At 49.5% G+C, this 19,865-nt stretch overlaps 1 protein-coding gene across 1 annotated transcript in view; it reads left to right on the top strand.

Annotated features, from left to right (window-relative positions):
* Positions 1-19,865, top strand: part of FRAS1 (Fraser extracellular matrix complex subunit 1) — a 173,614-nt gene that overhangs the window by 144,937 nt on the left and 8,812 nt on the right. Inside the window, exons 43-64 of the mRNA XM_055795592.1 lie at positions 23-286; positions 398-586; positions 994-1,113; positions 1,542-1,721; positions 3,758-3,882; positions 4,564-4,704; positions 5,633-5,860; positions 6,130-6,243; positions 7,448-7,598; positions 8,889-9,048; positions 9,504-9,666; positions 10,125-10,371; positions 11,260-11,604; positions 11,885-12,045; positions 12,426-12,573; positions 13,839-14,044; positions 14,513-14,669; positions 15,319-15,519; positions 16,862-17,049; positions 17,235-17,510; positions 18,540-18,772; positions 19,128-19,288. Coding sequence (XP_055651567.1) covers positions 23-286; positions 398-586; positions 994-1,113; positions 1,542-1,721; positions 3,758-3,882; positions 4,564-4,704; positions 5,633-5,860; positions 6,130-6,243; positions 7,448-7,598; positions 8,889-9,048; positions 9,504-9,666; positions 10,125-10,371; positions 11,260-11,604; positions 11,885-12,045; positions 12,426-12,573; positions 13,839-14,044; positions 14,513-14,669; positions 15,319-15,519; positions 16,862-17,049; positions 17,235-17,510; positions 18,540-18,772; positions 19,128-19,288 — 4,158 coding nt within the window. The remainder of the gene's footprint in view (positions 1-22; positions 287-397; positions 587-993; positions 1,114-1,541; positions 1,722-3,757; positions 3,883-4,563; positions 4,705-5,632; positions 5,861-6,129; positions 6,244-7,447; positions 7,599-8,888; positions 9,049-9,503; positions 9,667-10,124; positions 10,372-11,259; positions 11,605-11,884; positions 12,046-12,425; positions 12,574-13,838; positions 14,045-14,512; positions 14,670-15,318; positions 15,520-16,861; positions 17,050-17,234; positions 17,511-18,539; positions 18,773-19,127; positions 19,289-19,865) is intronic.

Here is a 19,865-nt window from a genome sequence, read left to right as displayed (position 1 = left end):
TCATCCATCTGTTGTTTGCCAGGTCATCTCCGCAGGAGGCAGACTGCTGCGGAGTCCCCGGAGCAGGGACGTGTGCTGTCCATGGGCTCATCCTTCACCTACCAGGACATTTTGGATGAGCTGATCGTTTATACTCAGAGCGGTGCAGCAGCACAAACAGATGAGTTTGGCTTCTCCATCACGGATGGTCTCTACACGCAGACAGGGAGGCTAGAGTTCTCCGTGGAGCTGCCAAAGAAGCCACCACCCACATTAGCTGTCAACAGGGACCTGCAGCTCCCAGCTGGTACGGGAAGAGGGAGGAGAATGGTATCACTTGGTATTGCTCTGTGGTCCAGGCTAAAGCTGTCACTTAGCTGGGTTGGTTGAAACTGTGGATTTTCTCCCTTTGATCCAGGCTCTACAGCACAGCTCACAGATCAGCACTTGAAAGCAGCAGCTGTTTATCCAGATGACACAACAATTAGATTTGTCATGAAGAGGGATCCCAGTGTGGGTCGTCTGCAGTTGACCAAAATCGATAATCCAGTTCAGATCTCTGTCAAAGGACCTGTCAAAAGTTTCACCCAGGCTGATATAAATAAAGGTGAGAGTGGTTGGTTTTAGGTAGTCACAGCAAGTAATATGTGGCCGGTTTAGGTAGTCCTGCGAGGAGCAGGGAGTTGGACTCGATGATCCTTGTGGGTCCCTGCCAGCTTGAGATGTTCTGTGATTCTGTAATCTTTATGAGAGGGAGGGATGACTTGAAGCAGGGAAGGGAGAGGGAAAGAAGTAAGATAAGGTTGTTATGTTAGAGCAGAAACACGTATTGTTAAGCAAGTGTTAAAAAGTTGCTCTCAGCAGGAGAAAAAGAATAAAGAGAAAAAGTAATTAAACCCAAATTCAGGAGCTCTGTCAAGCCCCAGACTTATGGTGCCAGCCTGGTTCCAAACCAAGAATTAAATGATGAAGCCTGTAATAAAACCACTTCTTTTCTCCTGTCCCTCTCTCCAGGGCAAGTGGTGTACAGTCACAGGAAAGGGGATCCTGGTGGAAATTTCGCCTTCGCCTTTGATGTGATGAGCGCAGACGGCAACAAACTGAAGGACCAGGTTTTTTATATTAACGTATTAGGTAAAAGACAGTGCTGAAGTTATGTTTTCTTTGCTGCAGAGCTCAGGCCTTTGTAGTTTCCCATCCCATACGCAACTGCAAGTTAAGATGTAATTCTTCAGATGCAGTTTTTATTCGCTGTTAATTCAAAGGCTTTTGAAGTTTGGGGCATGGGGAGAGTTCACGGATGTGAGAATTAGTTCTTTGGCTTCTGACAAACTCACTGAAAAAGGTAGAAAAATTCCCCTTAATATCTTCATACTGTCTAGATCGTCTTTAAGATGTTATAATGTTACCGTCCCCTCAATTAATACCCTGTTTTGGCATTACCAGCCTGGGAGGTGTTTGTGTGCCTGTTGTCTTTTGCTTGAGCACAAGTACCTGCTTTGGATAACGCCAGGGAAAGGAGGACAGGTATCTTAACTCAGCTTTATATTTAACCCTTTCAGAAGACAGAGTACCCCCCTCCATCATCACTAACAAAGGACTGGTCTTGGATGAGAACTCAGCCAAGACAATCACAACCCTCCAGCTCTCTGCCACTGACCAGGACAGCGAGCCAAGCCAGCTCCGATATGAGATCACCAGACAGCCACAGCTGGGGCACCTGGAGCACGCCGCCTCTCCAGGTTAGCAGGGTGGGATTTTACTTGGTTGGGTACTCCTAGGAGCAAAGCACTGGGGGAGAGCTTTTGAGCCCTAGAGATTGACTGCAGGAAAAATGTGCTTGGAGGCAGCAGCACAGAATTAGGTTTCCTGTTAGAAATCAAACGGTCGTTAGCCCAGAGAGTTGGACAATAGGGTGAGTGGAGGCAAGGCAGCCCAATAATCCTGGGTGAGGATTTATTCAGCCTCTGGGTGAGTTGATGCCCCGTGGTAATGTTGGCTGGTGGCCTTCACAGGTCAGTCCAGCTTGCTGCGGTGTGAATCTCTTCTTTGAAGACCCATTGCAAACCTTCAGCCTTTTTTGTGACCACATGCAGTACAACACCCAAAAGAATCCATCCCCTAATGTCCATGGTAATAGAGCCCACCTCAGTGGACAGACAACTTGCTTTCAGTCCCCCTCTTGGCCAGTATGTCCCTTGATCCCAAAACACCAGCCTCTTCTCCCACCTGTGCTTTGGAGAGGAAGAGAACTAACTGCTGAGTTAGTTTACAAAGGAAGCTGCACTGTGGTGTGATGGATTATGCTGGATAACAAATTCTGGTAGTTCGGGGAAGGGAGTTGGTCAATCCTGTGAAACTCAAAAACAATTACCTCCAAACATGATCTGAATTTTAGAGTTGCCACTGACAGTACGAATATTCTGCCCTTCTCTGATGAATTAATCTAGATCTATGCTGTCATATAATATGTTCTTCTGACTTACATTATACTCATCTAAGATTATATTTCTTCTTAGAATTAGATTTCTCATTAACATGGGATTAAAGTGGAAATATCTGCTCTGTGTTTTCAAGATGCAGACAGTCCCTGTACAGCTCAGTTTGAGTGTGTGGTTTGCCTCATCTTCTCACAGTTTAAGATGTCCTCTGGCAAACACGTTGGAAAGCTAGGAATAATGAATGGAAGTTATAATAAGCAAACCCCCTGCTGAGAGAAAATTGAAAACTTGCAATATTTTTGTCTAAATTGCAAACTAAACAGAGAATCCTGTACTTTGGAGACCTGAAAGAGCTGGATTAAGAATTTTATTCGTCCTGTTATTTAAAACGTGATGATTCTGATTTCTGTGCTTTTTTGTGTCTGTGATGGACTAAGAAAGACATAGTGTCACAACACTGTGAAAGAACTGTTCTCATGATTTAAATGACCGAAACCTAAGGCGAGAATACCGGAGTGTTCAAAAGAGGGCACAGACCTTTAAAGCTAATGAGCTCTGAGGAAACCTTGGATAATCATCCAGTTTTGGCTCATTTATTTATATCAGATCCTGGTATCGTTTGTAGTGTGGCCAATACTTGTCAGTAGCCATTTAGCATGATAAATCAGTGAAAAACTTTTTGTCAGGGTTTTTGTTGTGGCTAAGAGCAGTAAAACCATCAAGCGCAGCAGTGAGACTTAAAGGCTCAAGTGCTTTTTAAAATGCTTGTTGGTGCCTTTCTGTGCCTGCGTCACACCTAATGACCTGTAAAGATGTCACTGGAAGTCAGAGCTGAAAATGGGACTCAGTCTGTTCTAAATGCAGGGGCACAAGGAGAGGGAAAGGGAGCAGAGATTTTTAAGGCATTTTTGAAAAGAGCTGAGGCCAGGAAACCTTTTGCTCGTACTCAACAATGCCTTGGTCAGATCAGTCCTGCACTGTGGTGAAAATCAAAAGTGTTACATCTGCCGCTTTTCTCACAGCTTCTGTCTTGGCCCATCCCCAACAGGGTGTCCTGACAGTTTGAGGTGCCATCATGAAATTGTATGTCTGGGAAGAAGTCTGTACTTCTTTTTGCAGAAGGGGTGCCATTGCACTAATGTAAAAGTTATCCAGCTGAGTTTTTAGGAGCCTCCATGTGAGCTAAATCTCTGGCTCAGCTGAGGTTCACAATACAGCCTGAATTGGAGCAGAACAAGCCAAGGCTGAGTGCTTATGGCTAGATATGTTCAGCTCACTATATTTTTCACTGCCTCACTCTTTCTATTGCACATTTTCCTCTATTGTTCTTTTTCTAGGGACAAGGATTAGTTCCTTCAGCCAGGCAGATTTGGCGTCTCGCAGCATTCGGTATGTCCACACCAGTGATGCTGAAAAGCATACGGATGCATTCACCTTTTCGGTGTCTGACGGAACAAATGAGGTGAGTGCCAGCATGGTTTTTTGCCCAAGTCAGAGCAGGCTATCGATTCTGTAGGATGTGACAGGAGTATTTTCCTCTTGCGTGCTTGCAAGAGACAGTTACACATCTCTCGCAATGAAACAAGCCACATGTGGGCTTGTCATTTGGCAATCGTGGGCGCTTTTACTTCCCTTGCTGTGAGAGACCTGACGTAGCACAAGGAAGGGAGCGATCCCTGTGTAGGTAAGGGGGAGCCACCTGTGATGTAGCCTTGTGAGACTGGTTTACCGAGATTTCAGTGTCTGTTTCTCATCTGCTTACCAATTGCTCCTGGAGCTCAGCTTTGATCCAGTGCACTGACAACATACCCAGAAGCACAGTTAGACCCCTGAGAAATGTCTTCTTCCTACTTTCTGAAAGAGAAAAATCACAGCAGAGGGACAAAGTAGAATGAGGGAGGGAAGGAAAAGTGGATGTCCATAATTATCACAGAAAGAGGGAGAATAAATTAATGGGGAGGAATAGAAGAGGTCGCCTTCACATGATTTGAGCTCAGAAGGTCACATTGACTCACTACACAAGGCCAAAATGAAGTAACCCACATTCTAGATAACCGTGGTCTCTTTAAAGCGTTACTGTTTCAATGGAGCTGCACTCCTGGTAGACTGAATTCATCAAGAGAGGCTTTTCCTCCTGTTCCAGGTGAGGCAGACATTTGACATCACCATAAATCCTGTGGATGACTCCTTACCCGTAGTGCAAAGCCTCGGGATGACGGTTCAGGAAGGGGTGAGGAAAACCATCACAGAGTTTGAGCTTAAAGCAACAGATGCTGACACAGAGGTAAGGCAGGGCTCCCACTCGCCGCCTCCCTCCTCTCATCTGCGCCAGCTGAAAAATGGGCTTGTGTTCAGAGAGAGAGATTATAGCGAGTGTCATCTCTCCCTGTGATCATACCCCGTCTGATCGCAGCATCAAACAAACAGCTTGTGGAAGGCCCAGTGTGTATATAAATAGATGAATGAGTGTTTGAGCAAAGCAAAGCCCTGGCTTGAGAAATGGCTTCATCTGGCATGTCCCTCAGACACGGCAACAAACCTGCGTGGAAAACACGTAGAAGTTGTGATCAGAGCTAATCCTTGCCCTGTCCCACCTTATCTTCAGAGATTTGAACTGTGGATTTGAACAGAGTTTATATCTAACCTTGACACTGAGTTTGTGCCTAGTACAGATGAAAATGACATTTCTTCCTCTTCCTGGGGCTGGCTGGAGGCTAAGCCACTAGCCTCATGTTGGTTCTGCCTCCCTGCGCTGCAATTTCCCTGCAGCAAGAGAGCTCCTGGCTGCCTGTTACTGCCCAGAGCCAAAGATCCTGCACCAAAGGTTCTCGCTGCTTCCACCCTGACAGAGATGACATGGAGCACGTTGCTTAGAATGGCTGCAGAACTGGGGGACTGCTCTTGTGTTCGTGGAGTTGTCACACGGGCAGGAGTCGTGTCAGACCAGCCAAACGAATAGTTTGGTGTGATGTGTGTAGCCTAGCGCTCCCTGACTGGGGTTGTTTTGTACATAGCCACCTTGGGAGAGGGATAAAGAGAGGGCAGGGCTCAGGGTGAATTAATTCAGTGTGTGGTGCTGTGTTGGCACCTCTGGTGCTAGGAAAGCTGTCTGGGCATAGAGTCTCTCTCCAGGCAGCTGGAGCTGGAAGGACATGCCTGTCCTGGTCCTGGGCTCATGCCTTCAGCTTTGCCGCTCTGTCTCCTTGCTGCAGGCTGAGTCAATTACGTTCACAGTCACGCAGCTGCCCCGGCATGGCCTGATCGAACGCACCAGCAATGGGCAGCATTACCACCAAGCCAGCACCTTCACAATGGACGACATCTACCAGAACCGCATCAGCTACAGTCACGATGGTAGCAACTCACTGAAGGATCGCTTCACTTTCACTGTGTCTGATGGGACCAATCCCTTCTTCATCATGGAGGACGGAGGGAAGAAGGTAAGGGAGGAGAAGGGATGTCAGGGACACCCTCTATAGGTGATACTCAGTGAAGGGGAGACTTAGCTGCTGTCACTCCACTGAAGATAAGTGCTGAATATGCCTGTTTCCACAATGCCATTTGCTTCTTACGTGGTGTACCAGCCTTCGTGTGCACAAACTCACCCCAGGACCTTGATCCTAACAGAGCTGAAGGGAGCAAAGCTGGCAGTATGGTGGGCGAGGCTCTGACTCCCAGAGTAACAGCCGTCTCTCTGAACTTTTGTCAGGTTGTGACAGCAGCACCACAGCGCTTCAAAGTGGACATTCTCTCTGTGGATGACGGGACACCCAGGATCATCACCAACCTGGGTTTGCAGTGGCTGGAGTACATGGATGGCAAGGTAACTGCCACCGGCTTACATTGTTTCTCAAGCTGTTCCAGAAGGAGGAGCTTCACAGGAGAACATCCTGTTCCTTCAGCATTTTGATTTTTGTGATGGAGAATGGGTGTCTCTCTGTGCCCGTGAGGTGTCTTGGGAAAGGCAGAGGTGTGCAGGGATGCCTGCTAAGCGAAGCAACATGGCTCCAGGGCACTAAATCACTTCCTGGACCATCACGCCTGGCTCTTGCTGGCTCTTGCGCGAGCTGTGCAGTGCAGTACAGCTCTGCCCACCTTCCTGGGCAGACATGTCCTGCCCCTTGTCCCTCCCCCCCAGGGTACATTTTCAGCTTTGCTAATGGCAGAGAAGGTGTCGTGTGCCGCAGCAGCCATAGCAGAGACATGGCTTTCAGAGGAGTGTGGCGTAGGGATTTCTGGCTGTGACATACCTTTGTTTTGCTGAAGTCCAAGCAAAACCCCAGGAAGCTCCCTCTTGTGCTTGTGTTTGAGGACCTAGGATTAACTGCAAAAAAAAAACCACTTTGATTCTTCCCAGGAAGAAAGGTTGGAAGTCACTGTAGTAAGAAATGGTGTTAAGAAGTGGCTGTCTCAGCTCAAATGCCTTTCAGAAAAAACACTCCTGCAGCCTCAGGCAGTTCAGTTCTCTTTTTCTCCTGCTGATAAAGGTGTTTTCTTTTTAAAGAGAAAGCAAAATATCGTGGAACTGAGGCACATCCATGTGAGGTCATTTGGAGGAGGACCTAGTGCAAGCTCACTAAAGCCGCATGAACTGTCCTGAGTGAATCCTTCCACTTGAGGCTGTTGGCAAATGTTTTTTGCAAAGCCTGGCCTTGCCTGAGCACTGGCACAGTTGATGGAGCAGTGGCTTCCAGGTGAAACGGAAAGATTTGTCGTAGCTTTTAGCCCCAGCTAGGTAGGACTGGGCAGCTTGCTCTGAATTTGCTTTTCTTTGAGCCATGATGTTTTCCTATTAAACAAGCAAGACGTGAGGCAGGATTTGGAGCCTTCCTGTGCTGTCAGACACCTTATGGGGTATCTGTCTGTTCAAGGCCATGCCTTGTCCTCTGTGCTTTTACATCCCCTAGCTTTCCCCTCACAGAGCACTGTGTGACAGAGGGATGGTTGGGCTTTTTGGGTGAACAGTCAATCGGACTTGCACTGCTGGATCTCCAGAGTTTGACTCCCTTGGTTTGGCTTTAATCCAGGCAACCAATCTAATCACTAAGAAGGAATTACTGACGACAGATCCTGACACAGATGACAAACAGCTGATCTATGAGATAACAACTGGTCCCAGAAATGGTTATGTGGAGAACAAGCTGAAACCAGGGACGCCTGTGACCACCTTTACGCAGGGTATGAAGCTGGGCTGTATACTCTTGCTTTTTTCTTTCAGCTGCTTCAGTTTGTCAAGACAGCTTGGGGAAGCAGGGGACAGGGACAGGAAAAGGTGGGAGGGGAGAAGACACAAATGTCTCAAAGGTGTGTCAAAAATAAGAATTGAACTTTGCTGTCATTTGCAGAAATCCTGTAAATTCCTATAGATGCCAACCTGTGTCCTGTGGCACATCCAGGTTTTCCAGACTTGTTAGAGCTGGAGATTTGACTTGGGACAGTGAAGAGGAGCTGTAGGTATTGCATGTGCACCTCGTCGTCACAAGGCCTGGTAGATGTTTACCGTGAGGGTGGCGAGGCACTGGGACAGGCTGCCCAGGGCAGCTGTGGGTGCCCCGTCCCTGGCAGTGCTCAAGGCTGGACAAGAGCAGCCTGGGCTGGTGGAAGGTGTTCCACTAGACCAAGGCAGGGGGTTGGGAACCAGAGGGTCTTCAAGGTCCCTTCCAACCCAAACCATTCTGTGATTCTATGTTTAGCCACCAGTGCAGAGTCAACCACACATGGAAGGTTCGCTCATGCAAGACTGAGGGATTCTCCATGAGGATGGGGAGTAACTACTTCTCACACCGCTGTGCTTGTTCTGATGGCTGCTCCCCCCCGACTCCCCCAGGCAGGCTGAGGGCGAACTCGCTGCACAGCCTTTCTCAGCACTCCTGCTGCTGCGGTTTGCAGAGCCTGGCACCATGCTGCCTTGGGGCCTGTGCAGGTGCAGGCAGCAGCTCTGCCTGACCCTTCTCATCAGGCCCCGCCAGCCACACCTGGCACCCCATGTGCACTGGGGGGAAAAGAAGTAAAAAAAAATTGGGGGAAAAAAGAAGCAAGAGACCTGTGTTATTTTCGGGCTGAAGCTTGGCAAACGTATTATACTGCAGAAAGTCAGAGAGCCTGAACCATCTCAGCAGTGAGAAGGACCCCCGTTAGGACATGCCAGCTTGTAGAACAGACCTGAAATACATGCTGCCGCAGTGAACGGGTATTTCTTGCGTTTCATCAAAGCTACTTTCAATTTACCTGATTTTTAAGTGTGAGCTGTTACGGATAGAGACTAGACAAGGGAATGTCTTGTCACGGGTTGTAGGCTGGCTTCTACCACAGGTAAGACCAAGGAAGCTGGAAAAGCTGCTGCAGCATAAGGGGCGCGTGGAGATCCTGGTCCCTGAAGCCGTGTGGATGCCCGTCTCCACACTGCTCGTCTATAAAACTGCCATGGAATGTCTGGGTTGGCTCATGGGATGTCTTCTCCCCCGGCAGAGGATGTGAACCAGGGCCTCATTCGGTACGTGATGCATGAGGAGAAGGCTCAGGAGACCATGGACAGCTTTCAGTTCCTAGTGAAGGACAGCAAACCCAATGTGGTCAGTGGCAACATCTTCCATATCCAGTGGTCTCTCCTCAGCTTTACATACACAAGGTAAATGGCACGGGGTTTACAGCACTCTTCTGACAGATGGGCTCTTACCTGGAGGTTGAGCTCTGTAATATGTTATTGGACCTACGGCACAGAAATTAAATTCTGGGGCACTTTCTGTCATGTTTCTGCCTGTGTTCCACTGGCACCCCGTCAGGAGCGAGGTCTCGCTGCTGTGTGCTGTAGCCGCACGGGTGGCATGCCTGTTGGATTAATTAACGCTGGCAATTTCTAGGTGGGCCGGGCATGTGTTTGTCAGTGAGGAGAAATACCTGCAGGGTTAAACCATGGAGCAGGTTGCTGAGTAGCTGCCATCTGCCCAAGTCCCTGGTGATTAGTGTCCCTCGGATTTTCTGTGTAGACAACAGTCAGCCTGAATCTGCGGTGCTTGGTACCAGCGTAAACACACAAGTTTTGCTCCCCAACCTGTTATTTGTGTCTGCTTGATGCATTTCCAGCTACACCGTCCGAGAGAGCGCAGGCTCCGTGAGCGTCACCGTGAAGCGGATCGGTAACCTCAACCAGTACGCGATCGTCCTGTGCCGCACAGAGCAGGGAACGGCCACCTCTGGCTCCACTTCGCAGCCGGGAGAGCAAGACTACGTGGAGTACGCAGGGCAGGTGGGTGGGGGACACCAGGAAGGGGAAGGTCTGACCACGCATGCCATCAAGCCTAGATGGAAGAACTGATAAAAACACAAGGGAGACTATTTCCTTTCTAAAAATGTGTGGGTTATTTGCTTTCAGAAGAGGGTCCCCTTTCTTTCATCAGTTTTTTTATGTTGACAGATAGGCTTTGCAGCAGTGTTCTGGCAGACCACAAACGTTCCAGATTTGCCTGAGCGGCAGGAGTGTCACTCCTGATCGTGCAAAAGGCTAAAACCGTGACCAGAAGGGGTGGGGGCCCACAGCCTCCATTTGCTGCTGCCTTTGACCTTCCCGAGCCATTTGGCCTTGGTTGAAGTCAGTGTCTGATGCTGCCCACGCACGGGGTCTGTGACACAGGCAAGGGTGAGGTAGGGAGGACGGAAAGTTTCAGACCCCAGTCCAAAAAGAGCAGCCCCCTTGCTGCCTTCCAGGTGCAGTTTGAGGAGCGGGAGGACATCAAGGCCTGCACCATTATCGTTAACGATGACAAGGTGTTTGAGAACACGGAGAGCTTTGCCGTGGAGCTCAGCATGCCGGCCTATGCTCTGCTGGGGAATGTCACCCGGGCCACGGTCACCATCACGGACCCGGAGGACGAGCCCACCCTGCAGTTCGACAGGAAGACGTACCACATCAGCGAGAGCGCTGGATTCCTCTCCGCTCCTGTGGAAAGAAAAGGTGGGTCGAGCCGGACAGAGTGACTTTCCGTGCCGCACAGGAGGGAAAGCGGCTCTGCGGGCGCTGCTGTGGGTGGGTGTGCAGAGCCTGAACCCCCACGGCAGAGCGGGTGGGTGGGGAGCCCTGGAGGCAGTGGTCAGCCTAGCCTCTGGGCAGAGAGGTGAAGCAAAGGTTGCGAAGGCTGCCTAGAGCTTGGATTTTAATTCTGTTTTTTTTTATAGATAACCGAAGCAGTTTAGTGCCTGTTATCCTGCAGTCTTTTAGCACATGACTAGGCTTACTGCAAAGCTGCCGAGGAGTCTTTGCGGCATATAACTTTGCCAGGCACAGGCAAACAATTGTTCCCTGTTGGCAGGCTATTAACAGTGACCCCCAAAACAAGTGGTGTTCTTTGGGGTTTGCTTGTTTATGATTTTGGGGTGATACTTTGGTTTTTTAGAAGGAGCTTTGCGGCACAACTGAAATGCAACAACACGGGGCAGATGGGGGTTTTCTTTTCATTTTTCCCAGCTCTGCTGTAAGATTCACGAACGTAGTTAAAGCTCCTTACTTTGGGATTAATTTCTCTTTCCAGCATCAGGAGTAAACTCATGGATTTATTTGTTGCTTCTCTGTGACCTAGGTGCCGTGTTTGATGTGGACCCTGTCATTGGGCTATATATTCTTTAATAGGCACGTGCCACCCGCTTCCTGATCATAGTAACCAAGAGTACAGATTTGGAGGTAGACCTAAGCCAGCTTCTATGCAAGTTTAGGAGAAGGGGCGGTGTTCTTTTTTACTCCTCACCCTCTTTTCTGAATGCTGCTTTATTATTTAAGTGAACAGTGTCTCCACCAAACAGAGTAACAGTATTGCCATAAAGTTATGACTTTTCTGTTACATCTTAGGGGATACCAGCAGCACTGTGTCTGCCATCTGCTACACTGTCCCCAAATCAGCCAAGGGAAGCAGCCTTTATATGCTGGAATCTGGCTCTGACTTCAAGTCCCGTGGGATGGTGGATGACAGCCGCATCGTCTTTGGTCCGGGTGTCACCACGATGACATGTGATGTCATGCTGATCGATGACAGTGAATACGAAGAGGAAGAGGAGTTTGAGATCGCATTGGCCGATGCCTCAGATAACGCACGCATTGGCAGCCGGGCTTCAGCCAACGTCTTCATTGGTGGTCCCAACGATGCCTCCACAGTGTTCCTGGGGAACGCTACCTTTACTGTCAGCGAGGCTGCAGGTGAAGAGTGGCAGGGAGCTGCCCCGAGGCTGCTCCGCAGCACATTGGGGTGCTTTCAGCAGCAAGAGGTATCAGAAGGAGCAGTTCAGGGCACAGCAGGAGAACTGTGAAAGATCTGCAGAGGGTTTCTGTTCTTCCCTCTGCCCCTGTGGGGAAGGCTGGGGGGGTTTCTCTGCAGTAGCCTGTGAAGGGCAAAGGGCATGCTGAAGGGAAAGGGGTGGTGTTGTGGTATGTGGCTGCTTTCTCATCTTGGTTCTCTCATGTGCAACTGGTGATGCAGGAAACATTGAGATTCCAGTCCTCCGACAGGGACCTGATCTCTCAACCCCCGTCTCAGTGTGGTGTGCCACTCGGACATCAGACCCTCCATCTGCCAGCCCAGGAATCGATTATGTCCCCAGCTCCAGAAAAATAGACTTCAGGCCAGGCAAGACAGAAGAGGTGAGGAGCCACTTTGACTTCTGATGAGCCTGCTCAGTCTGGTGACGCTTCCCTCTTGTTTATCTGCCTACTCTATATTTGCCTGTTTTGAAAATCCTCTTAGGGCCTCTTGAGAGTTATTAATGAATCTGCTAGGCACAGGCTCACAACTGATCAGCCCTCCAGCCAGAGGAGGCTTGGTCAGACCACCTCTCCCAGGATAAAGGTGGCTGCCTGTTCTCTGAAATGATATGCCAGATTTATCTAGAACATTGTTTCCCTTGGTTAATGAATTCAGAAGAGGCCTGACATAATGACTTTACATTAGACACCCAGATGCAGGTGCCAGGAGGGATGAAAGCTTTGCATCTCTAAAAGCAGGACTTCCGCTTTCCTTCTAGTTCTGCACTCTGACAATCCTGGATGATGCGCAGTACCCAGTGATAGAAGGGCTGGAGACATTTGTTGTTTATCTCAGCTCACCCCATGGAGCTGAGCTGACAAAGCCGTTCCAAGCGATCGTGGCTATTAATGACGTCACCCAAGATGGTAAGTTATCCATGGCAGCTCTCTCTGGCCCATCCTAGCCTCTTCCTTAACACTCCATGCAGCAGGAGGCTAGTCCGAGTTAGGTTATTTCTAGGCTGGATTTAGCCTGTTTTCCTGGGATCACAGAATCGCAGAATGGTCGGGGTTGGAAGGGACCTCTGGAGATCATCTAGTCCAACGCCCTGTTAAAGCAGGTTCTCCTCCAGAGCGGGCTGCACAGCATTGTGTCCAAGTGGGTTTTGAATGTCTCCAGAGGAGACTCCGCAGCCTCTCTGGGCAGCCTGTCCCAGTGCTCTGTCATGCTCACAGTAAAGAAGTTTTTCCTCACATTCAGCTGGAGCTCCCTGTGCTGCAGTTAGTGCCCGTTGCCCCTTGTCCTGTCACTGGGCACCACTGAAAAGAGCCTGGCCCCATCCTCCTGAGACTCCCCCTTAAGATATTTGCAGACATTGGTAAGGTCCCCTCTCAGTTGTCTCTTCTCCAGGCTAAACAGGCCCAGCTCTCTCAGCCTTTCCTCATACGGGAGATGCTCCAGCCCCTTGATCATCCCATTCCACTTGGCAGCCCTGTTTCTTTCTGTGCTTCACTGTCCACAAGAGCTTGGAGTCTATGGAAGTGCAGAATTAATTTTCCTGTAGTGTCCCCGCACGTTCAGCCACGCATTGCCTCCTCCGCTCAGAGCTGGCCACATTCCATGCTTTCTGTGAGCTAAAGCCCCCCTCACTATGAGAGAAAATCTCACCACGTGTTTATTTTCTCTTGTCTTTTAACATCTCTTGTGTTTGCTTGCCTAAGGAAAGCACACACTGTATAATCTAACTCTGTAGTAGTTATAATAATTTCTGCCTTTGCATCGTTTGTTGATGTCTGCCCTCCTTGCTGCCAGCTGTTTGTTCCGTGTCTGCCCGCAGACAGTAGAATAATGCTTTGAGCATCCATTTCAGTACTGAGCCCTGATACGGTCCCCTCCTGACACACCTCGCAAACATACCATCCCTGTACCGCCGGCCCTGCCTGGTTCTCCAGCACATTGCAGCTGCGCCAAAATGGTAGGGAAGGAACAAGCATCGTCAGCTGTTGGAGTCAGGTGGCTCAGTCATTGTTTGTTTGAAACCAAATCCTGTACTGAGGCACAGTGAAGCTGCTGTTTTATCCCCTGGCTGCCAGGCTCCATGCAGCAGTTCTCCCAGAGTATATCTGCCTCCATTAGCTCCTGTCTTTCTGGATCTTCAGCACTGCTTGACCCTTTTTATTACCTCCTACAGTACCAAGCATGCAGTTCACCAAGGATACGTACACGGTGAAGGAGAAGGAGGGTACTCTGCACATCCCCATCTTCCGCACTGGGGACCTGAGCTATGAGTCCTCGGTCAGGTGCTACACCCAGAGCCAGACAGCAGAGGTCATGGAGGACTTTGCAGAGAGAAGAAATGCAGAGGAGTCTCGCATCACTTTCTTGAAAGGGGAGAAGGTGAGCTGAACCTGGCTTAGAGGGACAATGAAGAACCATTGACGGAAGAGGTTCACATCTCTTCCTCAGCTCTGCATTGTCAGAGGGAGCTGGCAGAGGTTATCCAAACTCGTCTCATAGGTGCTTAAAGTCACAAATTCTGCTCCTGGAAATATGACACGACTCTGAAAGGGTTGTTTATTTCATGATAAAATTGATTAAAATGTGATATGCAAATTGTCTGCGCCGGTAGGACTCAGGATTGTTGTAGCTGCTGGTTTGTGGAAGCAGGTGTCTTCACCGCTGTGTCTTATCCCAGAACTGTGTGGTTTGTCCACACTGAAGCAACAGCCTTGAAAATAAGAGTTTCTTCCAGGATTGACAGTACTCGGACACTAAACCCTAGACAGTGAAGTACCGTGTGGCCTTTAAGGTGGCTTCATCAGATTTACAAATGTTTCCTGTTTTCTCCTGCTTACTTGGCTTCAGGTGAAGAACTGCAGTGTTTATATCAGTGATGACTCTGCCTTTGAACCAGAAGAGCAGTTCCTGGTCTGTCTTGGTAGTCCACTTGGAAACCATTGGAGTGGAGCTAGGGTTGGGAAGATGGACGTGGCAACCATAACTGTCACCAATGACGAAGATGGTAAGCAAGGATGCTCAATGAGGATGTGGTTGTAGTGTAGGATGCACGTTCCCAGGTAGTCAGCACAGTTGCATCAACACTTAGCAGTTTAATTTAGTACACATGAATGCTTTCAGTCGTGTGGTCACAGCTCTGTGTGCAGATCTCGGATGCAATGGCTTTGTGCAAGGGGCTGGTCTTAAGGGAGAGATTGAATAACAATGGCTCGAACCCCCCCATTTGTCCCATTTCCCATTCCCCTGCAGCTGCACAGGGAGTTGCCGTGCTTCCCCTGGGAGATGTTGCCTTCCCTCCACAGTGTCACAGCCTGGAGAGATCCATGTGGAAGAAGGAGGATGCCAGGTCCCTCTGGTGTCACTGCTGATGGGGCTGTAGCACCATCACGTGCCATGGGTTTGGGGGCATGTGGTTCAGTGGGAGGCAGGGGATGGGAGAATCATTTGCCATATGTGTTGGGGTTTGCCCCACCCTTGCCCTAGTTCACATCCAACCCTTCCAGCTGCAGCTGGCCCTGGCTTTGAGGAGGCCCTTGCTCTGAAAATCTAAAAGGAGCTGAGCTTAGCTCACCTCAGTTGCTGAATGCTCTTCAGCTATAAACAGTCAGCCAGTGTGCAAACCTGAGGCTTTTTCTTCACTGCTGTTTCTGTAGCACCCACCATTGAGTTTGAAGAAGCTGCGTACCAAGTGCGGGAGCCGCCTGGCCCAGAGGGTGTTGCCGTTTTAAACATCAAGGTGGTCCGGAGAGGGGATCAGAACAGGACCTCAAAAGTCCGCTGTAGCACCCGCGATGGCTCAGCTCAGGCGGGAGTGGATTACTATCCCAAGAGTCGAATGCTCAAATTCAGTCCAGGTAAAGGGTCCTTGGAGGGAAGGTTAGAGGTGGTGGCATGTCCAGGGACATTTGGGGTATGTCAGAAAGGAGGATTGAAGGGCAGTCTTCAGGGGATTTGGAAAAAGCGACTGTTTGCATAAGGTTTACAACACAACACACAGGTCTGTCTGCTCCTGGTGAAGTGAACTGCATTCGTTGTAAGAACGCATAATATACCCTTAGATTTTGGAGTTTAGATTTGATGTGGGGTTTGATCTTGGGTTCATCGCAGTCTTTGTGGGAAGAAACACCTACCCGGCTTTTAAGCGTGTTACAAGTGGGGTGCAAGTCTTTCCCCCTTCCCTCGCGTTAGACATTTCCTTTCCCCTCTCTGCCCTTCTGGTTGCCTGATCGTTCTCAGGTCAAGCACACCGGTGTTCTGAGCACCAGCCCAGTGCTCAACAAGCAAAGTGCCAAGCTGCTGCCCGAGCAGGGGGGCCATGAAAAAAAACAAGGGAACGAAAGCGGTGGTGAGCTCTTTGCTGAGCAGACTGTCAGTGCCTGAGGAGACAGAGATGGTTGAGACTTTCTGCTCGCTGGAATTAACATCACTTGAAAAAATTGGAAGGCTATCCCAAATCTTCCCATGTTTTCTCTTGTGTACTACATTTTATCCCTTCATAATGCCCTGCTGGGTAAGAAGGATCTGGAGTTTGGTTGGTTTGGGGTTTTTTTCTGGGTTTTTTGGTAACACTTTTTAAATATACTACATATCACTGTGTGGTCTTTTAAAGTGTGGCTCTTCTGGGCTGCAGCCTTGCACTCTGCTATAGCTGTAATTTTGTTACACAAAAAGGCTGAACTGTTAAACGGTGGTCAGAACTGAGAAAGAAGCACTGACATCTGGCAGGTGAGCATAAAGTGGTCTTCAGGGGATGTAAGGCTCAGCAGAGATCTTTCAGGATCCAGTGCAGCAGCTCAGACCATGTTGCTGGACCAAGAAACCCTCAGCAAAGTTCTGCATACTGGTGTGAAGGGGAGAGCACAGATGCTCGCAGCAGAGGTGGGGATGTTCTTTGAATCATAGATTTTTACTAGACAGGCATTATTAATCCTCAGGTGGCATCTGCTAGTAAATCTGTCACCTGATCAATTGGATCAGTTGTCATAGCTGAAGTTTTATGTATAGAGTAGACTGCTGTGTGGACAGGGCTAAATTATTAGTAGCAATGAGCGGAAATAAAATTTATAATGCATATTTTATCATAAAGTTTCAGCAGTCCTAGCCTAGACCAGCTGTGCAGGTTTTTTATGAGAACTTTAGAGCAATATTTGATGATGAATCGAATTCTCTCTATTTCTCTTGCCTTTCCTCTCACAGGTGTGAACCACATCATATTTAAGGTGGAGATCATGTCGAATGAAGACCGGGAGTGGCACGAGTCCTTTTCTCTGGTGCTGGGTCCTGATGATCCAGTGGAAGCTGTTCTTGGAGATACCAGCACTGCAATAGTGACTATTTTGGATCAGGAGGCAGCAGGGAGCTTGATTCTACCAGCACCTCCCGTGGTGAGTTGCCCATTGCAATGGCTGTGATTTAGTACCCTTCAAGTACAGACTGAAAACCCCAGTGGGATTTCTGAAATCAAATTAAGAGCTACAGTAATGTAGCGGCTTGGAGCATGTGGGAAGGATTGCCTTTTCTGCCCCTTCCCTCTACCCCAGGTAAACGCTGCCATCTTGCATCCATACAGGTTGTCACTCTGGCTGATTACGACCGGGTGGAAGAAGTGACCAAGGACGGCGCGAAGAAATCCCCTTCCCCAGGCTATCCGCTCATCTGTGTCACTCCCTGTGACCCTCACTTCCCCAAATACACAGCCATGAAGGAACGCTGCAGCGAAGCTGGGATCAACCAGTCTTCAATACAGTTCAGCTGGGAAGTCGCGACCCCCACAGATGGGAACGGAGCCAGGTCACCTTTTGAAACCATCAGTGACAACACACCATTCACTAGCGTCAACCATAAGGTGTGTGGCAAGGTACCGGCATGGCGAAGGTGCAGGAGCGTGTGGTGTAAGGCAGGGAGGGCTTGCAGCAGCTCTGTCCGTCTGTGTGATCGATCACTCACTCGTGTGAAATTTGGTTGCATCCCTGCCATTGGATAGTCATGCACCTGGAAAAGTGGCTGTGCCTGGATAAGAGCTCTGCACGCTGACACGACCTGTGTTACCAGGGTTTGGCTGCGGGACCATGTGCTTGCCCTGCATCCTGCTCAAGCTGCAGGCAGGGCATAGCTCGTGGGATGAACTGCTGTTCCTTCAGGCACTCGTTTTGCTGCACTGCTCTGTGTGTGGCCTGACACCTCGCTCTACCCGGACTGTTCATGTCCTGCCCCACAGAATTACTGTTTTCCTCTGGGGACTTTTCCCAGGCGCTCCCAACTGTGATGTCTCAGCTCTTTTGAGGCATCCAGGTGTGTTTCTAGACCACGCCTACTCATGCATGAGATATTTTTAGTGGGTAGCGTGCCTTTCAGTTACACAGAGATTAATATCTAAAATCTCAGGTTTGGGAATTGGCATGAGACATGGGTGCTTCTTTAGGGATTTTTTTCTTTTGGCTTCAGAAAATTTAGCACTGTTCTTCACTGAGCCTACTAAAAGCACCGCTTCTGTTGATGTGGGAAGTAGCTGCAAGCACTCAGACACTTCAGTAAATCCCTGGTGGCAGGAGACAGATGGAGTCTGGCAGATCATAACAGCTCAGGCTCCCTCTTCCTCCCCACCCCCCCAGTATGTGGGCAGAGTTTGGAAGCTGTAAAGCACCCGACATACTCGAGCATCTACTGCGGCGTAGGTAGTGAGGCCAGTCGCGCTCACATGCCCAAGTGGCCAAGCAGGTGTTGGCACACGCATGCTCCTGGTTAGTGTTTGCATGTGCCTCGCCTCTGTGCTGCCTCAAAACCCCAGGACAAAATGATTTTGCTACGCAGCCAGACGTTGCAACACTGGTGTCTTTGACCCACAGGCTTGTTTCTCCCTCCTCGTTCCGTGCAGGTGCTGGACAGCATTTACTTCAGCCGGCGGTTCCACGTGCGCTGTGTGGCCAAGGCTGTGGACAAAGCTGGCCATGTGGGGACCCCCCTGAGAAGCAATGCAGTTACCATAGGCACGGACAGTGCCATTTGTCACACCCCTGTGGTGGCAGGGACAGCCCGAGGGTTCCAGGCACAGTCATTCATCGCCACACTGAAGTACTTGGATGTTAAGCACAAGGAGCATCCCAATAGGTAGGAGCCTGGAGCGGGGAGAGCGCAGGCCTTCACCAGGCCCCTGGCACTTGCGGAGCTGGCTTGGGTCGAGAGGAGAACCTCAGATGGGTCTGAAACCGCATCCCTCCGTGCAGCGTGACCTTTTGAACAGCACAGGGTGCTCAGGGCACTGCTCCTGTACCCTTCCTTGCACCCTTCCCTGGCCTTCCCCTCAGGAAACTGGAGTTGGTGGGACAGCTTAAGGAGCAATGTGTAGAAGGGGAAATGTAGTTGAGACTAAATACAAGGCTGCCACTAGCAGGCTCACCCTGTCTGTGCTGGGGCTGCTGGGGCGGGGTTTTTTTTCCACTGTCTCATCCACTCTTTGTTCCAGAATCCACATCTCAGTGCAGATCCCCCATCAGGATGGTATGCTGCCCCTCATCTCCACCCTGCCACTGCACAATCTGCATTTCCTTCTCTCGGAGTCTATCTACAGGCACCAGCACGTCTGCTCAAACCTGGTCACCGTCAGAGACCTCAGGGGCATCTCAGGTAACCTTTAAAGCCGGCCTTTGCTTTCCAAACTTGATGGTAGGGAGAAGCCAGTAAAGAAATGGAGAGAAGGCAGCTTTGCCTTCCTCTGGGCTGTCTTAATATTACGTTTATAATAATTACTCTTCCTCTACTAATAGCAGTGAACAGAGTTGCCCAGTTGAAGAGGAGATAAGATGCCTGGGGATGTTTAATGGGGTTAAGCAGCATTGCTCTGTGTGAGGAGGCTGGAGTGCTGGTGATTTTCTGCTTTTCAAATCTGTCTTGTGGTATCTGTGTGGTTAGAGAGGGATCCACAGGAAGGAGATCATTGGGTCTGTGTCACCAGAGTCTCCTGCATGGCAACAAGAAGCGGTGAAAGCAAATTCACTGCTGAAGTAAATGTGAGAGCCAGAGGAAAAACGCAGTTTGTGTCTGTGACACTCGGGGTAATGCAGCCCGTGATGGCTCCGTGGTGAACAGGGGATCGTTGTGCTTCATTCTGTTCATTTCATACTCACGCTGCTCTGCATTTCTTAAATTTTAAGTTCAACCTTTAATTAATAGCTTGCTAAGTGTGGGTTTTAGGATCCTTAGC

Source organism: Falco peregrinus, chromosome 2, assembly GCF_023634155.1.
Source record: "Falco peregrinus isolate bFalPer1 chromosome 2, bFalPer1.pri, whole genome shotgun sequence".
Lineage (NCBI taxonomy): Eukaryota > Metazoa > Chordata > Aves > Falconiformes > Falconidae > Falco > Falco peregrinus.
This window is presented reverse-complemented; position numbering and strand designations above follow the sequence as displayed.